Source organism: Oncorhynchus mykiss, chromosome 8 (assembly GCF_057628025.1).
Source record: "Oncorhynchus mykiss isolate SJ-2025 chromosome 8, ASM5762802v1, whole genome shotgun sequence".
Lineage (NCBI taxonomy): Eukaryota > Metazoa > Chordata > Actinopteri > Salmoniformes > Salmonidae > Oncorhynchus > Oncorhynchus mykiss.
Genome location: NC_143029.1, coordinates 81,454,539 through 81,481,139, shown reverse-complemented (window position 1 = coordinate 81,481,139; position 26,601 = coordinate 81,454,539). Strand labels below are relative to the sequence as shown.

Sequence of the window (26,601 nt, the reverse complement as noted above, 5' to 3'; positions counted from 1 at the left end):
TAGCACATGTTTTAAACGGCTACTAAACCTGTGCTTCCTGGGCCATGTCCCGCCCCCTGTCCCTTCACTTCTTGAGCGTATTCGCTGCCAGCATCCACATCTGAGCACAGCTCCAGGTCCTCATTGGTCCGGCACTCGTCTGACACAAAGGAGGTTCTGTCTGATTGGTCGGTGGTCTCTGAGAGGGCATGGCTGCTGGAGGGGGTGTCAGGACGCTGCTGGAGTTTGGTGTGGAGCGACTCGATTATCTTATCCTTCTGCTGGAGCTCCTTACTCAGCCTAGAGAGAGAAAGAGAGATTGTTTATCTCATCCAGATCTTTTCTCATTTTCTACAAGATGTACACTACTGTTCAAAAGTTTGGGCTCACTTAGAAATGTCCTTGTTTTTGAAAGCACATTTTTTGTCCATTAAAATAACATCTAATTGATCAGAAATACAGTGTAGATATTGTTAATGTTGTAAATGACTATTGTAGCTGGAAACAGCTGATGTTTTGTGGAATATTTACATAGACTTAAAGAGGCCCATTATCAGCAACCATCACTCCTGTGTTCCAATGGCACGTTGTGTTAACTAATCCAAGTGTATCATTTTAAAAGGCTAATTAATCATTAGAAAACCCTTTTTCAATTATGTTAGCACAGCTGAAAACTGTTGTCCTTATTAAAGAAGCAGTAAAACTGGCCTTCTTTAGACTAGTTGAGTATCTGGAGCATCAGCATTTGTGGGTTCGATTACAGGCTCAAAATGTCCAGAAACAAAGTACTTTCTTCTGAAACTCGTCAGTCTATTCTTGTTCTGAGAAATTAAGGCTATTCCATGCAAGAAATTGCCAAGAAACTGAAGATCTCGTATAACGCTGTGTACTACTCCCTTCATAGAACAGCGCAAACTGGCTCTAACCAGAATAGAAAGAGGAGTGCTGATGCTCCAGATACTCAACATGTCAAAAGGCCAGTTGTATTGCTTCTTTAATCAGGATTAACTTGGATTAGCTAACACAACGTGCCATTGGAACACAGGAGTGATGGTTGCTGATAATGGGCGGCAGATAGCCTAGTGGTTAGAGTGTTGGACTAGTAACCGGAAGGTTGCAAGATTGAATCCCCGAGCTGACAAGGTCAAAATCTGTCGTTCTGCCCCTGAACAGGCAGTTAACCCACTGTTCCTAGGCCATCATTGAAAATAAGAATTTGTTCTTAACTGACTTGCCAAGTTAAATAAAGGTAAAATAAATAAATGGGCCTCTGTGTACATATTCCATAAAAAAGCAGCCGTTTCCAGATACAATAGTCATTAACAATGTCTACACTGTATTTCTGATCAACTTTATGCTATTTCTTTCAAAAACAAGTACATTTCTAAGTGAACCCAAACTTTTGAACGGTAGTGTACACTTATAGACAGACACAATCACACACAGAAAGGCTGCAAACAAGTGAAAGTAACTAAGATCCACCACAGAACTCAAATACCACAATCAAGTTGTATGACCATGATCTTGCCTATTGCATCCCCCTTACATTGCCAGTTTCCTCTGTAGGAACTCCCGCTCTCTTTCCATCTGTTTCCATAGGAGGGCAGGCTCTCTCCCAGCGCGATCCCCACACACAGAGAAAGACCACAGAGAGTCCCTGTACAGGGGACTGCTCTTAGAAAGCATGGACTTCCATAGTGGAGCCATTGATCTGACAGTCAAATAGTCCAATTAGTCTTAAAAATAGTCTGATTAGTCCTAGAAAGTCATATAAATAGTCCTGATATAGTCATATTAGTCATATAAATAGTCCTGAAATAGTCATATTGGTCCTAGAAATAGTCCTAGAAATAGCCCAATTGGTTATAAAAAAAAGTATATAAACAGTCCTAGAAACAGTCCTGAAAATATTCTGATTAGTCCTATAAATATTCTGATTAGTCCTGGAAATATTCTGATTAGTCCTGGAAATATTCTGATTAGTCCTGGAAATATTCTGATTAGTCCTATAAATATTCTGATTAGTCCTGGAAATATTCTGATTAGTCCTATAAATATTCTGATTAGTCCTGGAAATATTCTGATTAGTCCTGGAAATATTCTGATAAGTCCTGGAAATATTCATAGAAATCGACCTTTCCCAAATCAGGTCAAATATTGCATAAGATCCAAGGGTGTTTTCCTTATTAGAGTCTTTTCCTTTCTTGTCTTCTCTTTACTCTCTCTGTGAGAGAATGGCTTACCGAGCCACATCCAGAATGGAGGGGAGGGAGAACCGTGGCAGGGTGTGTGTGTGTGTGTCTAACGCAGTCTCACTGAGCCTCTTAAGGAGGACCTGCGTGACACCTGTGGTTCACCCAGGTCCACTCTACAGCCTGGGATTAGATTAGATTAGCAGTCAATCTTTTTTGTGCTCCTTGACAGCTTCATCAGCTAACCTTGGGTGAGCTTTTAGACACACACCCGGTGGGTGAATCCTTCTGGGTAAAGTCTACTGGGAGTCTTCTAATATCTGGGATCAACAATGGGACTTCTGGGATCAACAATGGGACTTCTGGGATCAACAATGTGACTTCTGGGATCAACAATGGGACTTCTGGGATCAACAATGGGACTTCTGGGATCAACAATGGGACTTCTGGGATCAACAATGTGACTTCTGGGATCAACAATGTGACTTCTGGGAACAACAATGGGACTTCTGGGATCAACAATGGGACTTCTGGGATCAACAATGGGACTTCTGGGATCAACAATGTGACTTCTGGGATCAACAATGGGACTTCTGGGAACAACAATGGGACTTCTGGGATCAACAATGGGACTTCTGGTATCAACAATGGGACTTCTGGGATCAAACAGAATCTCTATGCACGTTGTAGGTGGATTAAAAATCTGTATCTATAGCACTAAATTAATTGATTTAAAACCCACAACCCATGGAAGTGAACCATGGGAAAACAGAGGAAACTGCCATGTTCCTATAACGTAATAAGATTATTCACGTGATAAATGTATGTAAAATGCATATGTAACAAATTCACTGTAAAAACTCAAATGTAAAACAAAGTTACGTTTGTCCTCTGAAGACAAACATAAAAAAACAAGATTATTCAAGAGAGCATGTGACTTGTAATGACTGAGCATGTGTCTGGCAGAGGCTCTGCCTGTTGACCTCTACCCCTGCCAGAGGCTCTGACGAGACAGCCTACAGGGAGGAGGTGAGGGCACTTGGAGTGTGGTGTCAGGAAAACAACCTGTCACTCAACATCAACAAAACAAAGGAGATGATCGTGGACTTCAGGAAATAGCAGAGGGAGCACCCCCCTATCCACATCGACGGGACAGTAGTGGAGAAGGTGGAGAGTTTTAAGTTCCTCAGCGTACACATCACGGACAAACTGAAATGGTCCACCCACACAGATAGTGTGGTGAAGAAGGCACAACGGCGCCTCTTCAACCTCAGGCTGAAGAAATGTGGCTTGTCCGCCAAATCCCTAACTAACTTTTACAGATCCACAATCGAGAGCATCCTGTTGGGCTGTATCACAGCCTGGGACGGCAACTGCTCCGTCCTCAACCGCAAAGCTCTGCAGAGGGTGGTGCTGTCTGCACAACGCATCACCAGGGGGCAAACTACCTGCCCTCCATGACACTTACAGCACCCGATGTCACAGGAAGGCCAAAAAGACAACAACCACCCGAGCCAGTGCCTGTTCACACCGCCACCATCCAGAAGGCAAGGTCAGTACAGGTGCATCAAAGCTGGGACCGAGAGACTGAAAAACAGCTACTATCTCAAGGCCATCAGACTGCTAAACAGCAATCACTAACATAGAGAGGCTGCTGCCTATATGGAGACCCAATCACTGGCCACTTTAATAAATGGATCACTAGTCACTTTAAACAATGCACTTTAAATAATGCCACTTTAATATGTTTACATATCTTACATTACTCATATAATATGTATATAATGTATTTTATACCATCTACTGCACCTTGCCTGTGCCGCTCGGCCATCGCTCATCCATACTTATATGTACATATTCTCATTCACCCCTTTTAGATTTGTGTGTATTAGGTAGTTGTTGGGGAATTGTTAGATTACTTGTTAGAGATTACTGCACTGTCAGAACCAGAAGCACAAGCATTTCGCTACACTCGCATTAACATCTGCTAACCATGTGTATGTGGCAAATACAATTTGATTTGATTTTGACCTCTACTGCTGGCAGAGGCTTTGACTGTTGATCTCTATCCCTGCCAGAGGCTCTGACTGTTGACCTCTATCCCTGGCAGATGCTACCATCCCATAGCCTACATATGTGTACTTAGTTAGCTACTACCCCATAGCCTACATATGTGTACTTAGTTAGCTACTACCCCATAGCCTACATCTGTGCACTTAGCTAGCTACCACCCCATAGCCTACATCTGTGCACTTAGCTAGCTACCATCCCATAGCATCCCATAGCATTACATTGCATATGAAGTGTGACGACATGGATATTCAGCTAGCGGGATACACGCTGCACCGGCAGGATAGAACAGCACACTCCGGTAAGACGAAGGGGTGGGGCGGTCTGTGCATATTTGTAATCTTTTGGTGCACGAAATCTAAGGAAGTCTCTAGATTTTGCTCTTCTGAAGTAGAGTATATTGTGATAAACTGCAGGCCACACAACTTGCCTAGAGAGTTCTCAGCTATACTTTTCGTGGCTGTTTATTTACCACCACAGACAGATGCTGGCACTAAGACCGCACTCAGTCAGCTGTATAAGGAAATGAGCAAAGGAAACCACTCACCCAGAGGTGGCGCTCCTAGTGGCAGGAGACTTTATTGCAGGGAAACTTAAACCAGTTCTACCAAATCTCTATCAACATGTTAAATGTGCAAGCAGAGGGAAAAAAATTCTAGATCACCTGTACTCCACACACAGAGACGCATACAAAGCTCTCCCTCGCCCACCATTTGGTAAATCCGACCACAACTCTATCCTCCTGATTCCTGCTTACAAGCAAAAATTAAAGCAGGAAGCACCAGTGACTCAGTTTATAAAAAAATGGTCAGATGAAGCATATGCTAAACTACAGGACTGTTTTGCTATCACAGACTGACATTGAGGAATACACCACATCAGCCACCGGCTTTATCAATAAGTGCATTGAGGACGTCGTCCCCAGAGTGACTGTACGTACATACCCCAACCAGAAGCCATGGATTACAGGTAACATTCGCACTGAGCTAAAGGGTAGAGCTGCCGCTTTCAAGGTGCGGGACTCTAACCTGGAAGCTTACAAGAAATCCCGCTATGCGACGAACCATCAAACAGGCAAAGGGTCAATACAGGACTAAGATTGAATCATACTACACCGGCTCTGACGCTTGTCGGATGTGGCAGGGCTTGCAAACTATTACAGACTACAAAGGGAAGCAAAGCCGTGAGCTGCCCAGTGACACAGGCCTACCAGACGCGCTAAATCACTTCTATGCTCGCTTCGAGGCAAGGAACACTGAGGCATGCATGAGAGCATCAGCTGTTCAGGACGACTGTGTGATCATGCTCTCCGTAGCCGATTTGAGTAAGACATTTAAACAGGTCAACATACAAAAGGCTGCGGGGCCAGACGGATTTCCAGGACGTGTGCTCCGGTCATGTGCTGACCAACTGGCAGGTGTCTTCACTGACATTTTCAACATGTCCCTGATTGAGTCTGTAATGCCAACATGCTTCAAGCAGACCACCATAGTCCCTGTGCCCAAGAACACAAAGGCAACCTGCCTAAATGACTACAGACCCATAGCACTCACGTCCGTAGCCATGAAGTGCTTTGAAAGGCTGGTAGTGGCTCACATCAACACCATTATCCCAGAAACCCTAGACCCACTCCAATTTGCATACCGCCCTAACAGATCCACAGATGATGCAATCTCTATTGCACTCCACACTGCCCTTTCCCACCTGGACAAAAGGAACACCTATGTGAGAATGCTGTTCATTGACTACAGCTCAGCGTTCAACACCATAGTACCCCAAAGCTCATCACTAAGCTAAGGACACTGGGACTAAACACCTCCCTCTGCAACTGGATCCTGGACTTCCTGACAGGCCGCCCCCAGGTGTTGAGGGTAGGTAGCAACACATCTGCCACGCTGATCCTCAACACTGGAGCTCCCCATGGGTGCGTGCTCAGTTCCCTCCTGTACTCCCTGTTCACCCACGACTGCATGGCCAGGCACGACTCCAACACCATCATTAAGTTTGCTGACGACACAACAGTGGTAGGCCTGATCATCGACAACGACGAGACAGCCTATAGGGAGGAGGTCACAGACCTGGCCGGGTGGTGCCAGAATAACAACCTATCCCTCAACGTAACCAAGACTAAGGAGATGATTGTGGACTACAGAAAAAGGAGCACGTCCCCATTCTCATTGACAGGGCTGTAGTGGAGCAGGTTGAGAGCTTCAAATTCCTTGGTGTCCACATCAACAACAAACTAGATTGGTCCAAACACACCAAGACAGTCGTGAAGAGGGCACGACAAAGCCTATTCCCCCTCAAGAAACTACAAAGATTTGGCATGGGTCCTGAGATCCTCAAAAGGTTCTACAGCTGCAACATCGAGAGCATCCTGACCGGTTGCATCACTGCCTGGTACGGCAATTGCTCGGCCTCTGACCGCAAGGCACTTCAGAGGGTAGTGCGTACGGCCCAGTACATCACTGGGGAAAAGCTGCCTGCCATCCAGGACCTCTACACCAGGCTGTGTCAGAGGAAGGCCCTAAAAATTGCCAAAGACCCCCGCTACCCCAGTCATAGACTGTTCTCTCTACTACCGCATGGCAAGCGGTACCGGACTGCCAAGTCTAGGACAAAAAGGCTTCTCAACAGTTTTTACCCCCAAGCCATAAGACTCCTGAACAGGTTACCAAATGGTTACCTGGACTATTTGCATCCAACCCCTCTTTTACGCTGCTACCTTTTTTCCCCGCACCATTAGTTAGAGCCTGTATGTAAGCATTTCACTATAAATACATCAAATAATATTTTTGCAGGAATCTCCTTGCGAATGATTTTGCCGAAGATTGTATCACCGCCGGGCTGGGAAACCTGAGCTTTTGCTATCTCATCCTGTTGTATTCGGCAAGCAGACCACCATAGTCGTGACAAATAACCTTTGATTTGATTTGATCTGTGGATGTACAGAGAAAATGCTCTCTTTTTCATATTACTTTTGTTGGCTTCCCCATGTGGGGGGGTCGTGCTCTCTGAGTGGCTCAAGATCAAGTTGTTGGCCACTGACGAGCATTGCGGTTCTACAAGTAGAATCGGTAGGTTCGTCGCTACTGGGTCAGCACGCAGCAGGTACCACTTTTGTCCGAGCACACTTTTGTTCACAGGCCTCCCACTCTGATAAGTACCTATCAGCAGTCTATTGGCAGTGAGATTATTGGTGTGTTTCATCCCTAACCTTAACCTTAACCCTAACTTTAACCCCAAACCTTAGACCTAACCATAACTCCTAACCCTAATTCTAGCCATAACCCTAAACCTAACCCCTAAGCCTTAAAAGCCCACTTTTCCTTGTTATACTATCCTAGTCCCCTGGACTCCTGGTCCCCTGGACTTCTGATCCCCACAAGGATACTAAAACCAAAACACACACACACAAAACACACACATAAGGGAAACACTTTTTTCAGATGGTTACACATCATTTGGACATAAAACCCACCGCAAAGCAAGCAGCTCATGGCCCATCTTATCATCATGTAGCTCAGCGCGGTCACCTGAGGAGAGAGAAGAACGGGTAGTGGAGAGGAAAGGGAGGACAGAGAGCGAGATACAAGGAAAGAAGATCAGGGAATATGTGTGTGTGTGTGTGTGAGTCTGTCTGTCTGTGTGTGTGTGTGTGTGAGTCTGTCTGTCTCTGTGTGTGTGTGTGTGAGTCTGTCTGTCTGTCTGTGTGTGTGTGTGAGTCTGTCTGTCTGTCTCTGTGTGTGTGTGAGTCTGTCTGTCTGTGTGTGTGTGCATATGTGTGTGTGAGTCTGTCTGTCTGTGTGTGTGTGCATATGTGTGTGTGAGTCTGTCTGTCTGTGTGTGTGTGCATATGTGTGTGTCTGTGCATATGTTGGTGTGTGTGTGTTCTCCACACTCACGTCCACTGATCTTGGTGCCCATTCGTTGTGCCAGGGCAGTGCTCTGTGCCAGCTGCTCTCTGAAGCTCTGTCCCATGTAGTAGTCAATGTCGTTGGCACGCAGCAGCTCCTCAAAGCCCTGGCCAATCAATTACATTTAGCTGATAGTTCAATAAAACATTTTAAAATCGATGAAATACATTTGATTCAATCACTGTCAAAAAGTGGTGGATAATGTCCTAATCTTTGGAGAGATTGTCAGAGTGTCAGACCTTGGTGGTGTCTCCCAGGTGTTGTGTGAGTATGTGACAGACACCACGGCCCTCCCTCATCCTCTGACGCAGGTGGGACAGCTCCCTGGCCTGAGCCTGGATCAGGGTGTTGTATTTCCTGTCCATAGATGGAGGAAGGGGAGGGGTCAGGACATAAAAATACATTTAAAAAAACATCATCATCATCGTTGTTATCGGACATCATCATAGTCATTACCACTGTTATCAGTCACCATGGGAGTCATGATCATTGTTATCAATCATAATCATAGTCATTATCATTGTTATCAGTCATCACCATATTCATTATCATAATTATTTCCTTCCTTAATTTCCTCTCTCTCTCCACTCACCCGGGCCAGGTAGCACACTTCCCCTCCTCCACCACCCCTCCTTTCCCCTCCAGCCTGGAGCTCTTGAGTTGGGCCTCCAGTGAGGCTACTCGGGACACCAGCTCTCGCAGCTCTCGGCTGGGCTTGGGTTCCATGCGAGGCCCCAGGCTGTCGGACATCCAGCCCTCATCGTCTTCTACACCGCTGAGGGCCGGGGACGCCTCAAATGCCCAATTCACCTGATGGACAGGAGAGAGGAGGAAAAAGACAGTAAATAGTCAGGGAAAATGTATTAGCAGCACATAATCCAACAAGCGCATAAGACACTAAAGTCATCAGTCAATGTATTGATCAATCAACTGATCAATGAATTATCAATCAATCAGACCTTGTATGTATACAGGGTTGAGGAGTAACGGATTACATGTAAGGGATTACAAAAAAGGTAACTGTAATCCGTTACATTACAGGCAAAAATATTGTAATAAGAGTACAGATACTTTGAAAAACTAGATGATTACTTAGAAGGATTACTTCTAAATTCATAATGGGTGTTTGCGAGAAAAAAAATCTTTGACACTTTTCTCAATGACATTCAAATCAGCATTGAAAAAAGGCGCAAGTGTAAATTTGTTCCACCTGAGCGAGTCTGACCACAAGTCAGAGATCACTATGATGACACACCAGATGTGTTTGATGGATCGCGGGAAAAGCGCAGGAATAGGCTTTTGTAGGCTACAGTCCAAGCTATGTCTTCTAATGGTGCGACTGCTGTCGGCATCCAAAGATGATCCAACTTGAATAAACGCTTGGAGGTAAGGATGACAGCAGGATGAAAGCAGTGGTGTAGTCTACGGTGATACGGATATCACTTATTAATGATATCTACATGGCGCATTGATGTGAATCGCACTGCTGCTTTCTCATTTAGCAATTTGCACCTTACGGATTGTGGTTGTTGTGGATGGCTGTTCACAAATCTAATTGTGTATTTGAACCCAACAATTGTAACGGCTCTCGTCGAAAGGAGTGGACCAAAGCGCAGCGTGGAAAGTGTTCATGATATTTTATTTTCAAAAAACACTCAAACAAAAATAACCAAAGTTAAAAAGGAAAGCGCACAGTTCTGTCAGGTACAGACACTAAACAGAAAACAAGATCCCACAAAACCCAAAAGGAAAATGACAACTTATGTGTGATCCCCAATCAGAGACAAAGATAGACAGCTGCCTCTGATTTGGAACCACACACACGGCCAAAAACAAAGAAATAGAAAACATAGACTTTTCCACCTGAGTCACACCCTGACCTAACCAAACATAGAGAATAAAAAGGATTTCTAAGGTCAGGGCATGACAATAAATCAAGAAGTTTAAACTGCCTATCAATCATGAAAAAATAATACATACAATTTAAAAGTGGGGCTTTTATTGCTCAATCTAATTCATGCTGATTAAAAAGAAAGTCCATAGGCCTAATGGACACATGCTCAAACTTGCACACCTTTGATAGACTTAAAGGGGCAATCTGTAGTTGCTGCATCCATTTTCAGACTTATAAATTATATATATATATATAGCCATTGATTCTTGAAGAATATAACTTAGAAATCCCTCATGAGCTTAGATCAACTGTCACACTCCATGATAACCCAAAATATAACCATGTTTTATTTCAATGTTTGTAAACATTGTAAATGTAAACAAACACTGTATAGCCTCATAATGTCGCTAAAACAATGTTTTTTATATTATGGTTACATTTCCCCAGGCCCATCCCTCAGCTTTTTACCAAAATAGAGGCGGGGCGAATGATTTTGTTAGTGTTTCATCTGTGGATTTTCCCTTTAAACAGCTGCATATTATGAAGATATCAAAGTGTCACCAACAACAAGGTAAACAATAGGCCTATAGCAAATGCAGCATATGGCATTCATTTTTCACATGTAAATAGCCCTTATTCAGTAGTGCTCAAAGCTTGCCATTCCATGAGTGTAGCATTTATTTATCAACTCGAATCAATGAGCCCAATCAGTCCTCCATGAGAACAAAATCATAAACAACAGAGTATCGCTGGCTAATAAATCCTTAGTTTTGAGGTCCTGCTCAGGTAAAACAATTTGGCTAATCTATACTTCCATATTTCCAAGTCCTACTCTTGAAGATCAAGGGGTAAAACCTTTATTGACTGGAATTCTGATAGACTGGTTTTTAATGTAAAGGTATCATTTAATCGTATTATTAAGTGTAGTAGAAAGCGATGGGTTAGAAGAAGCCTACATAACCAACCTACAAAGTATTTTTTTTATCTATATATGGCCAGCTACGTAAACTTTAACATAGATTTTTCCTGCAATAGATGTCGTTCAATTGGTAACATACATTTTTGTTTTCTTCTAATGCCTCTTAAGGGGAAAGTAATCCAAAAGTAATGAAATGTAATCAGATTACGTTACTGAGTTGGGTAATCCAAAAGTTACGTTACTGATTCCAATTTTGGACAGGTAATTAGTACCTGTAACAGATTACATTTAGAAAGTAACCTACCCAACCCTGTATGTATATGAAGTACCTTGCGTGGGGTGCGTTCCAGACTGGATGCGTAGTCACTGGTGGTGGATAGTGAACGCACGCGTAGCTGCAACCCACGAATCACCTTGTGGCAGCGGGTCAGCTGAGAACGCAGGTCCAGGACCAATTGCTGTAAGGATTCTGCCCCTGGCTCCTCGCCTTCATCAAAAGCTCCGCCCACACTCCCATCGCCATGGAACCAAACTCCGGCACTCTCGTAGTCCTGCCGGTGGCTCAGTGACGTACACATCTCCAGATCATCAAACTCTAGGGTGTAGAGATCAGCACACCGGACACGGGTAAGGTAAAGTGACAGGAGAGGTGGGAATGAGAAGTGATGCAGGTACTGTATTGTGAGATGTTAGGTACAGTAGATGTCTCAAGTGACAAACTGAAATAGAAGCAGTGAGTGGTGACACTGTCAGAGAGGTGTAACGGGAGAGAGGCGATAGGTAAGATAGGAGTGAGAGAAAAGACGGGAGACAGGGAAAGGCACAGCTAAGTTACCTGGACTGCTGGCCTCTCTGTCTGCCTCGTTCTCACTACGGCCACAGGTCTCATAGCCCAGGTCCTGTAGGTCCACCTGGACCTGCTTACTGTCCTGCTCAACTGTTGTCTCTGCTGAGAAAGACAGAGAGAGAGAACCGTTACAACCATTGAATAAATTACATTGAGTGATTCAATTAAGTTAATCAGTTATACCATATTTAAATATGTATATGCCACTGTATGTGTGTGGGTTCTTTTCTCTGGGGGAACTTAGGTATATTTTACACAGACCAGTTCAGTACTTCACGATCTTTGACATCTTCACAGAGTTTCAGGAAGAAAATATTCTGTGTATCTGTGTGTGTGTGTTCTGTGTATCTGTGTGTGTGTGTGTTATGTGTATCTGTGTGTGTGTGTGTTATGTGTATCTGTGTGTGTTCTGTGTATCTGTATCTGTGTGTGTTCTGTGTATCTGTGTGTGTTCTCTGTGTATCTGAATGTGTGTTCTGTGTATCTGTATGTGTTCTCTGTGTATCTGAATTTGTGTTCTGTGTATCTGTATGTGTTCTCTGTGTATCTGAATGTGTGTTTTGTGTATCTGCATGTGTTCTCTGTGTATCTGTATGTGAGTTCTGTGTATCTGTATGTGTGTTCTGTGTATCTGTATGTGTGTTCTGTGTATCCGTGTGTGTTCTGTGTATCTGTATGTGTGTTCTGTGTATCTGTATGTGTTCTCTGTGTATCTGAATGTGTGTTCTGTGTATCTGTATGTGACTCTCCTGGTCGAGGAACCAAGGCCTTAGATCAGCTTGGCAAATGGCTGACAGATAGCCATACCCCCTCTCCCACAGAGAGGAGACGAGGGAGACGGGGCGGGGGGGTGCCAATCATAAATATTATGCAGCAGAGAACCCTTTCCTGCTCTTCAGTATCAACCAAAGGAATGCCTTTGTCTCTAGAGAGACTGTTGCCCGCACAAAAACTCTAACGTCCAAAGAGTGAACTTTGGCACAATATTTCTAAGATAGGAATGTTAAGAATGGTCAGTGGGGATCTAAAGAATAATAATGTCATATTGCTTTTCATTTTGTGATGTTATTAAAAACTGTATGAACCAAATACTGTAATTTAGGAAGGAAACACATTCTAGCTTTCAAGTTTTCATCCAATATGATGTTAATACAATATGAAGAACGATGAGACTATTTTTCTTAAGATATTAATGTGGCTTTAGTTTTCTAACGAGATCCTAGTTTTCATGTCCTTTTGCACATTAACTAAGCCACGCCCTGAATGAGGTCAGAAGAGCATGTCAGTGTGATGGAACCGCCCTATTTGACCAGAGTGCTTAAAAAGGACTCGCTGAGAATTAACATACCAGACCAGCAAACGTGAAGCGCGAGCTAAACGTTACAAATGGTTGAAACTCTAAGACCAGAAAACGTGTAGCTGAAAATGGTTAGACCTTTGAATCTCCACACAAGGTGAAGAAGATAAAAAATAGACCTTAACATTGCCAGTCTGCAGCTGGGCATGTAAAAGTGGCCCTAGAACTTTCACTAAAGACATGAGGCGGGAAGGAAGTAAATCCCATATCAGACCACCATTGGTGCATCTGAAGATATGTTCTATTTGAACACTCCACTCCACTACAAGACCAAGACAACTACGAAGGACATTGTGACCTCTGGTGGACAACCAGAGCCTTACACCCATTGAGCCCTTCCCATAGAAGGACTGATTGTTTTCAACAGAGAGACGACGAACAAAGACATCTGAATGTAAATACATTACATTTCTTACCCAAACGGGCGGTGGAGATGGTAACTCTATAAACAACTTCTCTAGTGGTGCCCCAAATTCCTAATGAGTTCATTGTTACATGATTAATTTAATCTGGTAACAATTAAACATAGTTAGTTGATTCGATAAACATATCTGTGTGTGTTCTGTGTATCTGTCTGTGTTCTGTGTATCTGTGTGTTCTGTGCATCTCTTTGTGTGTGTGTGTTCTGTGTATATGTATGTGTGTGTGTGTGTGTGTGTGTGTGTGTATTTATGTTTTCAGCATATGCAAGAGGACTCACTGAGTAGTTCCCTGTAGTCTTTGAGTTGTTCAGCCTGTGCATGTACTGTGGCCTCAGACACCATGAGTCTCTCCTGCAGCTCTCTGCTCTCCTGTCTGCTCAGCGCCAAATCAGAACGCAGATGCGCCGCCTGCTCACGGAGACCCGCATCCATATGCTGCCAGAACCCGCCCACATCGCCGGTGACATCATCAGATTCAGCCTCCTATAGGGCACAAGACAGAACAGTGGTGTTAAAAAAGGGGGAAAAAAGTCTCATTCACTTTTACATGACTAGGAAAGACCATTATGGTCCAACTGTTGTTATATCACAAGCTAAAATAAAGGAGGCAGCAAACGGAGATCGGACACCTTTCTTGTCATTATGGGAAAAAAAACATTGACATGTAGAGTAGAAGAAGTGTGAATATGTCCTGCATTCTATTTCCGAAAGCACATGCAGCAGCAACACAGAACACTGCTTTCCTCTGGTCTCTTTGGCCTGAAACCCAGGAGCAGCAGCTGCCCAGAGGCAGTCATGATGCTTATATAAATTATCAGCCCTACATAGACTGCTCTAGCTATACCAACACAGAGATATGAGGAGAGAGGGGGAGAAAAATAGACAGAGAAAGAGGGAGGGAGAGATAGAGAGTAAGCGAAGAGAGAAAGAGAAAGAGAGGTTTACACTATTCTGGCATAGACTGGTTTAGGGTAGAGGAGTGTATGTGTACCTTTTCTGTTTGGTCTGGCTGGTGATGGGAGAGGAGAGTCCCCAGGTCTAGGGAGTGAGGTCTGGTATACTGTCTGTTCCCCCTCCCCTCTCTCATCCTCACTGCTGGGGGGCCATGGTTGCCCTGGGTGGGTACCACTGTTGATTGTGCCTCCTCCTCCTCCTCCTCCTGTCCCCATCCTTGGCAGATGTCTGTTGGATCCTCCAGAGTTCCTAGACCCGGTAATCCCCCTTGGCTATCTTTCAGGGCTTCATTCTCTTGTTGTAGCTTCTGCAGTGTTCTCCTGCAAGAAATAGACACCAGAGGATTCCTGATTAACAACCACATCAACAACCACAACAACAACCACCACAATAACAACAATGGCTGCAATGACAATCAGACTGTGAGCCTTTGACTGTGCTTCTTGTAGGTAGATGGGAGACACTGAGATAAGTAGGTAAGTTCGGTACTGTGTAGGTACATACCTCATCTGGGCTAGGGAGGAGCAGCCGGTTGTCTCCAGCTGTGTTCTCATCTCCGCCACTTCTTCTTCTAGTGCCCTCTTCTGTTCAGCCAGCTGCTGTCCCTGCCCCTCTGCCCCCTGGGACAGTGCTCCGCTCAAAGGTCCTCCAGACAGCACCCCCTGCCCACAGGCCACCACAGAGTTCTGGACACAAAAGAAAGGAGAAGAGAAGGGTAAAAGAGAGAGGGGAAGACAGGTAATAAGAGAGAAGGGAAGACAGGTAATAAATAGGGGAAGACAGGTAATAAGAGAGAGGGGAAGACAGGTAATAAGAGAGGGGAAGACAGGTAATAAGAGACAGGGAAAGACAGGTAATACGAGAGAGGGGAAGACAGGTAATAAGAGAGGGGAAGAGAGGGGAAGACAGGTAATAAGAGAGAGGGGAAGACAGGTAATAAGAGAGAGGGGAAGACAGGTAATAAGAGAGAGGGGAAGACAGGTAATAAGAGAGGGGAAGACAGGTAATAAGAGAGAGGGAAAGACAGGTAATAAGAGAGAGGGGAAGACAGGTAATAAGAGAGGGGAAGAGAGGGGAAGACAGGTCATAAGAGAGAGGGGAAGACAGGTAATAAGAGAGAGGGGAAGACAGGTAATAAGAGAGAGGGGAAGACCGGTAATATGAGAGAGGGGAAGACAGGTAATAAGAGAGAGAGGAAGACAGGTAATAAGAGAGAGGGGAAGACCGGTAATAAGAGAGAGGGGAAGACAGGTAATAAGAGAGAAGGGAAGACAGGTAATAAGAGAGAGGGGAAGACAGGTAATAAGAGAGGGGAAGACAGGTAATAAGAGAGAGGGGAAGACAGGTAATAAGAGAGAGGGGAAATTAGTGTACATAATTAGTCAATAATAATTGGTCAAGCCTAAGAACATAACTACAGTTACATTATTTGTTTAAATACAACATAACATGAAAATGATTAGTTAAAACAACTCTAACATTGTTAGTCTGGGTACAGGTCTGTGTCTGCTTAAGCCAACAGCTTTTTTTATGGTCTCATTTGGCAAGGGAACAATGCAGCGTTGTTGAATACAGAAACAGTCTGGTACCCAGGCTACAGATTAGGATCTTAATTTGATCACTCTGGTGCAGAAGAAGTTTCCTGCAATGCAGAAGCGTATTTGAGGTTTAAAAGGTCTTCTGAAGTTTGTAATTTTCACTTTGACACACTCACACACACACACATACACACAGATACATGCACGCAGCACACACATACGCACACACACACGTCAGCCAGAAAGGTGCAACTGGAATGTGACTGTCAGTATAACAAACAGAAGAGTTTTTCCATAACAGACCTAGAGCACTCTGTGCTGGGGATATGCACACACACACACACACACACACACACACACACACACATATAGACACAAATGAACACATGCACAGACACATGCACACACACATACATACACACACACACACATTAACATGCATAGACACACGCACGCACGCACGTACAGACGCACACTCACACTCACACGCACAGACACACAAACACACACACAGACACGACACAGACACACACACACACACACACACACATACACACACACACACACACACACACACACACACACAGACACACACACACACACACACACACACACACACACACACACACACACACACACACACACACACACACACACACACACACTATACTACCTCATTACAGTTGTTCAGTAGGGAGAAACACTATACTACCTCATTATAGTTGTTTAGTAGGGAGAAACGTTATACTACCTCATTATAGTTGTTTAGTGGGCAGAAACACTATACTACCTCATTATAGTTGTTTAGTAGGGAGAAACATTATACTACCTCATTATAGTTGTTTGGTAGGTAGAAGCATTATACTACCTCATTATAGTTGTTAGGTAGGTAGAAACATTATACTACCTCATTATAGTTGTTTAGTAGGGAGAAACATTATACTACCTCATTATAGTTGTTTAGTAGGGAGAAACACTATACTACCTCATTACAGTTGTTCAGTAGGGAGAAACATTATACTACCTCATTATAGTTGTTTAGTAGGTAGAAACATTATACTACCTCATTATAGTTGTTTAGTAGGGAGAAACATTATACTACCTCATTATAGTTGTTTAGTAGGGAGAAACACTATACTACCTCATTATAGTTGTTTAGTGGGCAGAAACACTATACTACCTCATTATAGTTGTTAGGTAGGTAGAAACATTATACTACCTCATTATAGTTGTTTAGTGGGCAGAAACACTATACTACCTCATTATAGTTGTTTAGTGGGCAGAAACATTATACTACCTGGTAAACAAAAAATGTAGCAACCCCTACAGAAATGTCCACCAATCACAACCAACATAATAATTTACATTTCCTGTTGTTGTAGGATTATTTTCTGCTGTAGCATCAGGCTCAAATTAAGATCCTACATCTGTAGAAGATTGTCAACATTAGCTATAATGAAAGCAATGACTGTATAAGGGGATGAGAGGCACAAGACTGGTGTAGAATCTAGTATCCCTTTAAGATTTAAAGGTAAAGAACCACATGTACCTTAGTGGAGGCCAGACTTTTGGCAGTCAGTTTATCTTCATCGTCTTCAATACTGTCTGAGAACTCATCAGTGCTGCCCTCTTCATCATCTCCCTCCTCTTCTTCTTCCTCCGTGCTGAGCTCTGAAAACACAACAGCCAACTGATCAGATCAGACACTTCCTTGTCTTTTCTCTCTCCTTCCGAAGTCTGTTTTTCTTACGTACCCCACCAATCCCTCTCCTCTTTCTCTCTCTCCCTATCTCCCTCTCTCACTCCCTCTCCCTCTGTCTCCCTCCCACTCTCCATCTCTCTGGTCTGAATCACTTCAGCAGGAGCCATGAGGGAAATGTTATGTGACCAGTAGACAGCCAAACACCCACGTTGAGCCCAGACCAGGACAGACCAGCCCCTCTTGTCTTTTTCCCAACCATGTGGTGTGTGTGTAGCAGAGGTCCTCTCTGTGTCCTGTCCATGTCACTACATATGGCCCTCAGGAAGACATTCCACAATTAACTTAAAAACAAACAAAATGGCGACATTCAGCCTTTTTTCCCCGTATTAGTTGAGTTGGACATATTATTAACATGCACGTACACCATATACAAAGAGAAGCATGCAAAGCACAATTCACTCACATTGCAATAATGTTTGTTAACTAATCAGATGCCAAAAAGTACTGTGGAATCTTCAGATTGTCAAATTCTTGTCTACAGTGAGCAACAGAATGTCTGACACACACACACACGCACACACACGTCAGCCAGACAGGTGCAACTGGAATGTGACTGTCAGTATAACAAACAGAAGAGTTTTTCCATAACAGACCTAGAGCACTCTGTGCTGGGGATATGGACAGAGATGCACACACACACACACACACACACACACACACACACACACACACACACACACACACACACACACACACACACACACACACACACACACACACACACACACACAGATACACACATACAGTTAGTCAAAGGTTGAAACATTATACTATCTCATTATAGTTGTATAGTAGTAGGTAGAAACACTATACTACCTCATTATAGTTGTTTAGTAGGTAGAAACACTATGCTACCTCATCATAGTTGTATAGTTGGAGGGAGAAACACTATATTACCTCATTATAGTTGTTTAGTAGGGAAACCATTATACTACCTCGTTATAGTTGTTTATTAGGGAGAAACACTATAATAACTCATTATAGTTGTTTAGTAGGGAGTAACATTATCTCATTACAGTTGTATAGTTGTAGGGAAAACATTATACTTCCTCAATATAGTTGTTTAGTAGGGAGAAACACTAAACTACCTCAATATAGTTGTTTAGTAGGTAGAACAATTATACAACCTCATTATACTTGTTTAGTAGGCAGAAACACCATACTACCTCATCATAGTTGTTTAGTATGGAGAAACACTATAATAACTCATTATAGTTGTTTAGTAGGTAAAACATTATACTACCTCATTACAGTTGTATAGTTATAGAGAGAAACACTTTACTACCTCATCATAGTTGTTTAGTAGGGAAAAACATTATGCTACTTCATTATAGTTGTTTAGCAGGGGGAAACACTATATTACTTGTTTCGTAGGGAGAAACTCTTTACTACCTCATTATCGTTGTTTAGTAGGTAGAAACACTAAACTTCCTCATTATAGTTGTATAGTTACAGGGAGAAACACTATACTACCTCATTATAGTTGTATAGTTACAGGGAGAAACACTATACTACCTCATTATAGTTGTTTAGTTACAGGGAGAAACACTATACTACCTCATTATAGTTGTATAGTTACAGGGAGAAACACTATACTACCTCATTATAGTTGTTTAGTTACAGGGAGAAACACTATACTACCTCATTATAGTTGTATAGTTACAGGGAGAAACACTATACTACCTCATTATAGTTGTTTAGTTACAGGGAGAAACACTATACTACCTCATTATAGTTGTATAGTTACAGGGAGAAACACTATACTACCTCATTATAGCTGTATAGTTACAGGGAGAAACACTATACTACCTCATTATAGTTGTTTAGTTACAGGGAGAAACACTATACTACCTCATTATAGTTGTATAGTTACAGGGAGAAACACTATACTACCTCATTATAGTTGTATAGTTACAGGGAGAAACACTATACTACCTCATTATAGTTGTATAGTTACAGGGAGAAACACTATACTACCTCATTATAGTTGTTTAGTAGGGATAAATACAGTTGAAGCCGGAAGTTGAAGCCGGATGTTTATATACACATTAGCCAACTACATTTAAACTCACAAAAACTCACAATTCCTGACATTTAATCCTAGTAAAGATTCCATGTCTTAGGTCAGTTAGGATCACCACTTTATTTTAGGAATGTGAAATGTCAGAATAATAGTAGAGAGAGAATGATTTATTTCAGCTTTTATTTCTTTCATCACATTCCCAGTGGGTCAGAAGTTTACATACATTCAATTAGTATTTGGTAGCATTGCCTTTAGATTGTTTAACTTGGGTCAAACGTTTCAGGTAGCCTTCCACAAGCTTCCCACAATAAGTTGGGTGAATTTTGGCCCATTCCTCCTGACAGAGCTGGTGTAACTGAGTCATGTTTGTAGGCCTCCTTCCTCACACATGCTTTTTCAGTTCTGCTCACAAAGTTTCTATAGGATTGAGGTCAGAGCTTTGTGATGGCCATTCCAATACCTTGACTTTGTTGTCCTTAAGCCATTTTGCCACAACTTTAGAAGTATGCTTGGGGTCATTGTCCATTTGGAAGACCCATTTGCGACCAAGCTTTAACTTCCTGACTGATGTCTTGAGATGTTGCTTCAATATATCCACATAATTTCCCCTCCTCATGAAGCCATCTATTTTGTGAAGTGGACCTGTCCCTCCTGCAGCAAAGCACCACCACAACATGATGCTGCCATCCCCGTGCTTTACGGTTGGGATGGTGTTCTTCGGCTTGCAAGCCTCCCCCTTTTTCCTCCAAACATAACGATGGTCATTATGGCCAAACAGTTCTATTTTTGTTTCATCAGACCAGAGGACATTTCTCCAAAAAGTACGATCTTTGTCCCCATGTGCAGTTGCAAACCGTAGTCTGGCTTTTTTTATGGCGGTTTTGGAGCAGTGGCTTCTTCCTTGCTGAGCGGCCTTTCAGGTTATGTCGATATAGGACTCGTTTTACTGTGGATATTGATACTTTTGTACCTGTTTTCTCCAGCATCTTCACAAGGTACTTTGCTATGGTTTTGGGATTGATTTGCACTTCTCACACCAAAGTATGTTCATCTCTAGGAGACAGAACGCGTCTTCTTCCTGAGTGGTATGACGGCTGCGTGGTCCCATGGTGTTTACACTTGCGTACTATTGTTTGTTCAGATGAACGTGGTACCTTCAGGTGTTTGGAAATTGCTCCCAAGGATGAATCAGACTTGTGGAGGTCTACCATTTGATTTCTGAGGTCTTGCTGATTTCTTTTGATTTTCCCATGATGTCAAGCAAAGAGGCACTGCTTTTGAAGGTCAGCCTTGAAACACATCCATAGGTATACCTCCAACTGACTCAAATGATGTCAGTTACCCAATCAGAATCTTCTAAAGCCATGACATAATTTTCTATAATTTTCCAAGCTGTTTAAAGGCACAGTCAACTTAGTGTATGTAAACTTCTGATCCACTGGAATTGTGATACAGTGAATTATAAGTGAAATAATCTGTCTGTAAACAATTGTTGGAAAAATTAATTGTGTCATGCACAATGTAGATGTCTTAACCGACTTGCCAAAACTATAGTTCGTTAACAAGAAAATGTTGGTGTGGTTGAAAAATTAGTTTTAATGACTCCAACCTAAGTGTATGTAAACTTCAGACTTCAACTGTATATACTACCTCATTTAGTAGGGAGAAACACTATACTACCTCATTATAGTTATTTAAAAGTCAGAAACACTATACTACCTCATTATAGTTGTTTAGTAGGGAATAACACTATATTACCTCATTACAGTTGTTTAGTAGGGAGATACACGATACGACTTGTTTAGTAGGGAGAAACACCATACTACCTCATGATAGTTGTTTAGTAGGGAGAAACTGTCACGCCCTGACCTTAGAGAGCCGTTTTATTTCTCTATTTAGTTAGGTCAGGGTGTGATGTGGGGTGGCCATTCTATGTTCTATTTTCTATGTTTTGTATTTATTTGTATGGTTCTCAATCAGGGACAGCTGTTTATCGTTGTCTCTGATTGGGAACCATACTTAGGCAGCCCTTTTTCCCACCTGTCTTTGTGGGTAGTTAACTTTGTTTGTGGCACATAGCGCTTATGCGCTTATGCTTCACGGTTGTTTTTGTATTGTTTATTGTTTTTGTCGGCGTCATCCTAATAAAAAGGAATATGTACGCTCACCACGCTGCGCTTTGGTCTACTTCATTCTACGGCCGTGACAAAAACATTATACTACCTCATTATAGTTGTTTAGTAACGAGAAACACTATACTACCTCATTATAGTTGTTTAGTAGGGAGAAACATTATACAACTCATTATAGTTGTTTAGTAGCTAGAAACAGAATACTACCTCATTATATTTGTTCAGTAGGGAGAAACACTATACTACCTAATTTGAGTAGTTTGGTAGGTTAAAAGATTTTACTACCTCATTATAGTTGTTTAGTAGGGAGAAACATTATACTACCTCATTATAGTTGTTTGGTAGGTAGAAGCATTATACTACCTCATTATAGTTGTTAGGTAGGTAGAAACATTATACTACCTCATTATAGTTGTTTAGTGGGCAGAAACATTATACTACCTCATTATAGTTGTTTAGTAGGGAGAAACATTATACTACCTGGTAAACGAAAAATGTAGCAACCCCTACAGAAATGTCGGTAGAAGGCTATTTAACCGTAATAACAACCACAAACTTTTAAGACAATCTGTCAAGCAATCAGGAGTTTAAATCTCCCTGAAATAAATACCAATAGCTTCATATTTCCATATAAATGCTTCATACTATGAAATCCTCTTCCTCGTACCAGGGCATGTGTATTGTGTGTAGTTGTTATAGCAACACACATCTGCCAACAATTACAATGAGGATAATACAATCTTCAGTTTGTGATCAATGGAAGAGTCTTATGGAAAATATTATTCTTGGTTAGGATTGTTTTGAACCATCTAAAACTGACTTTTAACCCTTGGCACTGTGTATTAGGGTGGGGTGGGCCTATAGCTATGTGGGTGACGGGGGACAATAAGGCTCTGTTTGTTTAGCTTACCGCAAATTTAAGACTGGTGTGTATGTGTGTTGCTCAGTCTACCTCTATTCCAATGTCTAATTAAGGACTTACAGTATTATGACTGAAGTACGTACAACATAATCATCTTTCTGTGAGCAATAGGAAATAGTATAATCAATGTATCATGTACAGTGCCTTGCGAAAGTATTCGGCCCCCTTGAACTTTGCGACCTTTTGCCACATTTCAGTCTTCAAACATAAAGATATAAAACTGTATTTTTTTGTGAAGAATCAACAACAAGTGGGACACAATCATGAAGTGGAACGACATTTATTGGATATTTCAAACTTTTTTAACAAATCAAAAACTGAAAAATTGGGCGTGCAAAATTATTCAGCCCCCTTAAGTTAATACTTTGTAGCACCACCTTTTGCTGCGATTACAGCTGTAAGTCGCTTGGGGTATGTCTCTATCAGTTTTGCACATCGAGAGACTGACATTTTTTCCCATTCCTCCTTGCAAAACAGCTCGAGCTCAGTGAGGTTGGATGGAGAGCATTTGTGAACAGCAGTTTTCAGTTCTTTCCACAGATTCTCGATTGGATTCAGGTCTGGACTTTGACTTGGCCATTCTAACACCTGGATATGTTTATTTTTGAACCATTCCATTGTAGATTTTGCTTTATGTTTTGGATCATTGTCTTGTTGGAAGATAAATCTCTGCCCCAGTCTCAGGTCTTTTGCAGACTCCATCAGGTTTTCTTCCAGAATGGTCCTGTATTTGGCTCCATCCATCTTCCCATCAATTTTAACCATCTTCCCTGTCCCTGCTGAAGAAAAGCAGGCCCAAACCATGATGCTGCCACCACCATGTTTGACAGTGGGGATGGTATGTTCAGCTGTGTTGCTTTTACGCCAAACATAACGTCTTGCATTGTTGCCAAAAAGTTCAATTTTGGTTTCATCTGACCAGAGCACCTTCTTCCACATGTTTGGTGTGTCTCCCAGGTGGCTTGTGGCAAACTTTAAACAACACTTTTTATGGATATCTTTAAGAAATGGCTTTCTTCTTGCCACTCTTCCATAAAGGCCAGATTTGTGCAATATACAACTGATTGTTGTCCTATGGACAGAGTCTCCCACCTCAGCTGTAGATCTCTGCAGTTCATCCAGAGTGATCATGGGCCTCTTGGCTGCATCTCTGATCAGTCTTCTCCTTGTATGAGCTGAAAGTTTAGAGGGACGGCCAGGTCTTGGTAGATTTGCAGTGGTCTGATACTCCTTCCATTTCAATATTATCGCTTGCACAGTGCTCCTTGGGATGTTTAAAGCTTGGGAAATCTTTTTGTATCCAAATCCGGCTTTAAACTTCTTCACAACAGTATCTCGGACCTGCCTGGTGTGTTCCTTGTTCTTCATGATGCTCTCTGCGCTTTTAACGGACCTCTGAGACTATCACAGTGCAGGTGCATTTATACGGAGACGTGATTACACACAGGTGGATTGTATTTATCATCATTAGTCATTTAGGTCAACATTGGATCATTCAGAGATCCTCACTGAACTTCTGGAGAGAGTTTGCTGCACTGAAAGTAAAGGGGCTGAATAATTTTGCACGCCCAATTTTTCAGTTTTTGATTTGTTAAAAAAGTTTGAAATATCCAATAAATGTCGTTCCACTTCATGATTGTGTCCCACTTGTTGTTGATTCTTCACAAAAAAATACAGTTTTATATCTTTATGTTTGAAGCCTGAAATGTGGCAAAAGGTCGCAAAGTTCAAGGGGGCCGAATACTTTCGCAAGGCACTGTATTTATGGTGTAGTAATTCATTCCATGATATTACATGAAGAGGGTGTGATCTAGTCTTTTCTGTTAGGGGACATCTTCATGTGTCCAGTCCTTACCGGAGCCCCTGCTAGTGACGGTGACACACAGGCAGTAATCCAGGCAGTGTAGAAATCATGTTTTATACCCTTCTGTACATTCATGTTCTTCTTCATATCATCCTATTTCTATACGTAGTGTGAGGCACATATTAGTACCGTATCATATTCTATTTATGCCCAATAGTAAGTGATTGATGCATTTAAGTTGCCAATAACTGTTCACTCATCACATCAAACATAGCCATGCAGGCAGGAAATGCATGCCACAATGTCATGCAAGTGGCAGAGAAGTCATAGGTTAAGACAGAGAGATGGTTGTTTAGCTCCCATGACAGATCTATTTCTTCTATGAAAGAAAATGTGTCTTTTAAAGATATTCTTAGAATATGTGTGTGTGTGTGTGTGTGTTTGTGTGTGTGTGTGTGTGTGTGTGTGTGTGTGGTAATGGTTTAAGGTCCAATGCATCTGTTTTTATCTTATTATCGAATAATTTCTGGGTAACAATTAAGTACCATACTGTGATAGTTTTCAATTAAAATGGTAAAAAAAATAAACAAAAATTGCTTCTTAGTGAAGAGAAATTTCTCAAGCAAGAATTTTGGTCAGACTGTCTGGGAGTGGTCTGAGTGGGGAGGGGAAAACTGAAAACTAGCTGTGATTGGCAGAATATTTTTATTTTTTCTTATTGCTCTATTAACTAACTAACTCCACCCCACCAAAACAAGCAGATATTTCAGGCAGTCCTTTCAAGAAGCTCTTACACTATAAGGGCATTATCATAAGTTTCACAATTTCACAGAATATTCTAAACTCATGGTGTGGAAATATATGTAAAACACAGGCAAATCACGTTTTTGACTGCACTGGGCCTTAAAGAGTGTGTGTTTTGGACACAGAGACTATGGATACAGTGTGGAGAAAGAGGTGGCTGTTCAGACAGGGATGAGAAAAGCACATGATCATCACTTTCTCTTTCTTTCACCTCAGGGATAGACAGAACACTCCTTATCTGTTCTCTACTAGTCAGGGGAGAAGGGAAGGTTTGTTGTGTTGCATAAGGAGGCAAAAAGGGAGAGGAAATCCAGTCCCCAATAAAAAATAAAATAAAAAAGGAAATATCATTTTTTTTACTTTCCATTTCGAATTGCGTTGGCATTTCATCACCAAATCTAAATGGAACATTTCTTCAGTCATCCTAAAATCCTTAAAACATAATCAATCCCAACCAATCGAATCTCGAATGATACTAGGTATCATCTTATCATGTTTTTATCAGATTTTATGTGATCATTACAAAGTCTATCTATAAATGTAACAAATAGACACTTGGGTTGTGGTGTATCTAAGACACTTGGGTTGTGGTGTATCTAAGACACTTGGGTTGTGGTGTATCTAAGACACTTGGGTTGTAGTGTATCTAAGACACTTGGGTTGTGGTGTATCTAAGACACTTGGGTTGTAGTGTATCTAAGACACTTGGGTTGTAGTGTATCTAAGACACTTGGGTTGTAGTGTATCTAAGACACTTGGGTTGTAGTGTATCTAAGACACTTGGGTTGTAGTGTATCTAAGACACTTGGGTTGTAGTGTATCTAAGACACTTGGGTTGTAGTGTATCTAAGACACTTGGGTTGTGGTGTATCTAAGACACTTGGGTTGTAGTGTATCTAAGACACTTGGGTTGTGGTGTATCTAAGACACTTGGGTTGTGGTGTATCTAAGACACTTGGGTTGTAGTGTATCTAAGACACTTGGGTTGTAGTGTATCTAAGACACTTGGGTTGTGGTGTATCTAAGACACTTGGGTTGTAGTGTATCTAAGACACTTGGGTTGTA

General features: G+C 42.0%; 1 protein-coding gene across 25 annotated transcripts in view; it reads right to left on the bottom strand.

The window, feature by feature from the left end:
• The window catches only part of LOC110530721 (myomegalin), a 122,880-nt gene that overhangs the window by 17,587 nt on the left and 78,692 nt on the right, over nt 1-26,601 (bottom strand). For 24 of the 25 annotated variants that reach the window (XM_090182770.1, XM_090182777.1, XM_090182771.1 and 21 more), the window contains 11 exons: nt 17,639-17,760; nt 15,056-15,237; nt 14,589-14,871; nt 13,876-14,080; nt 11,807-11,920; nt 11,301-11,566; nt 8,751-8,968; nt 8,398-8,515; nt 8,147-8,264; nt 7,723-7,777; nt 29-279 (listed from right to left, as the gene is read on the bottom strand). In XM_090182770.1, the coding sequence (XP_090038896.1) occupies nt 29-279; nt 7,723-7,777; nt 8,147-8,264; nt 8,398-8,515; nt 8,751-8,968; nt 11,301-11,566; nt 11,807-11,920; nt 13,876-14,080; nt 14,589-14,871; nt 15,056-15,237; nt 17,639-17,760 (1,932 nt within the window). The remainder of the gene's footprint in view (nt 1-28; nt 280-7,722; nt 7,778-8,146; nt 8,265-8,397; nt 8,516-8,750; nt 8,969-11,300; nt 11,567-11,806; nt 11,921-13,875; nt 14,081-14,588; nt 14,872-15,055; nt 15,238-17,638; nt 17,761-26,601) is intronic. The other variant, XM_090182757.1, reaches the window with a different exon arrangement.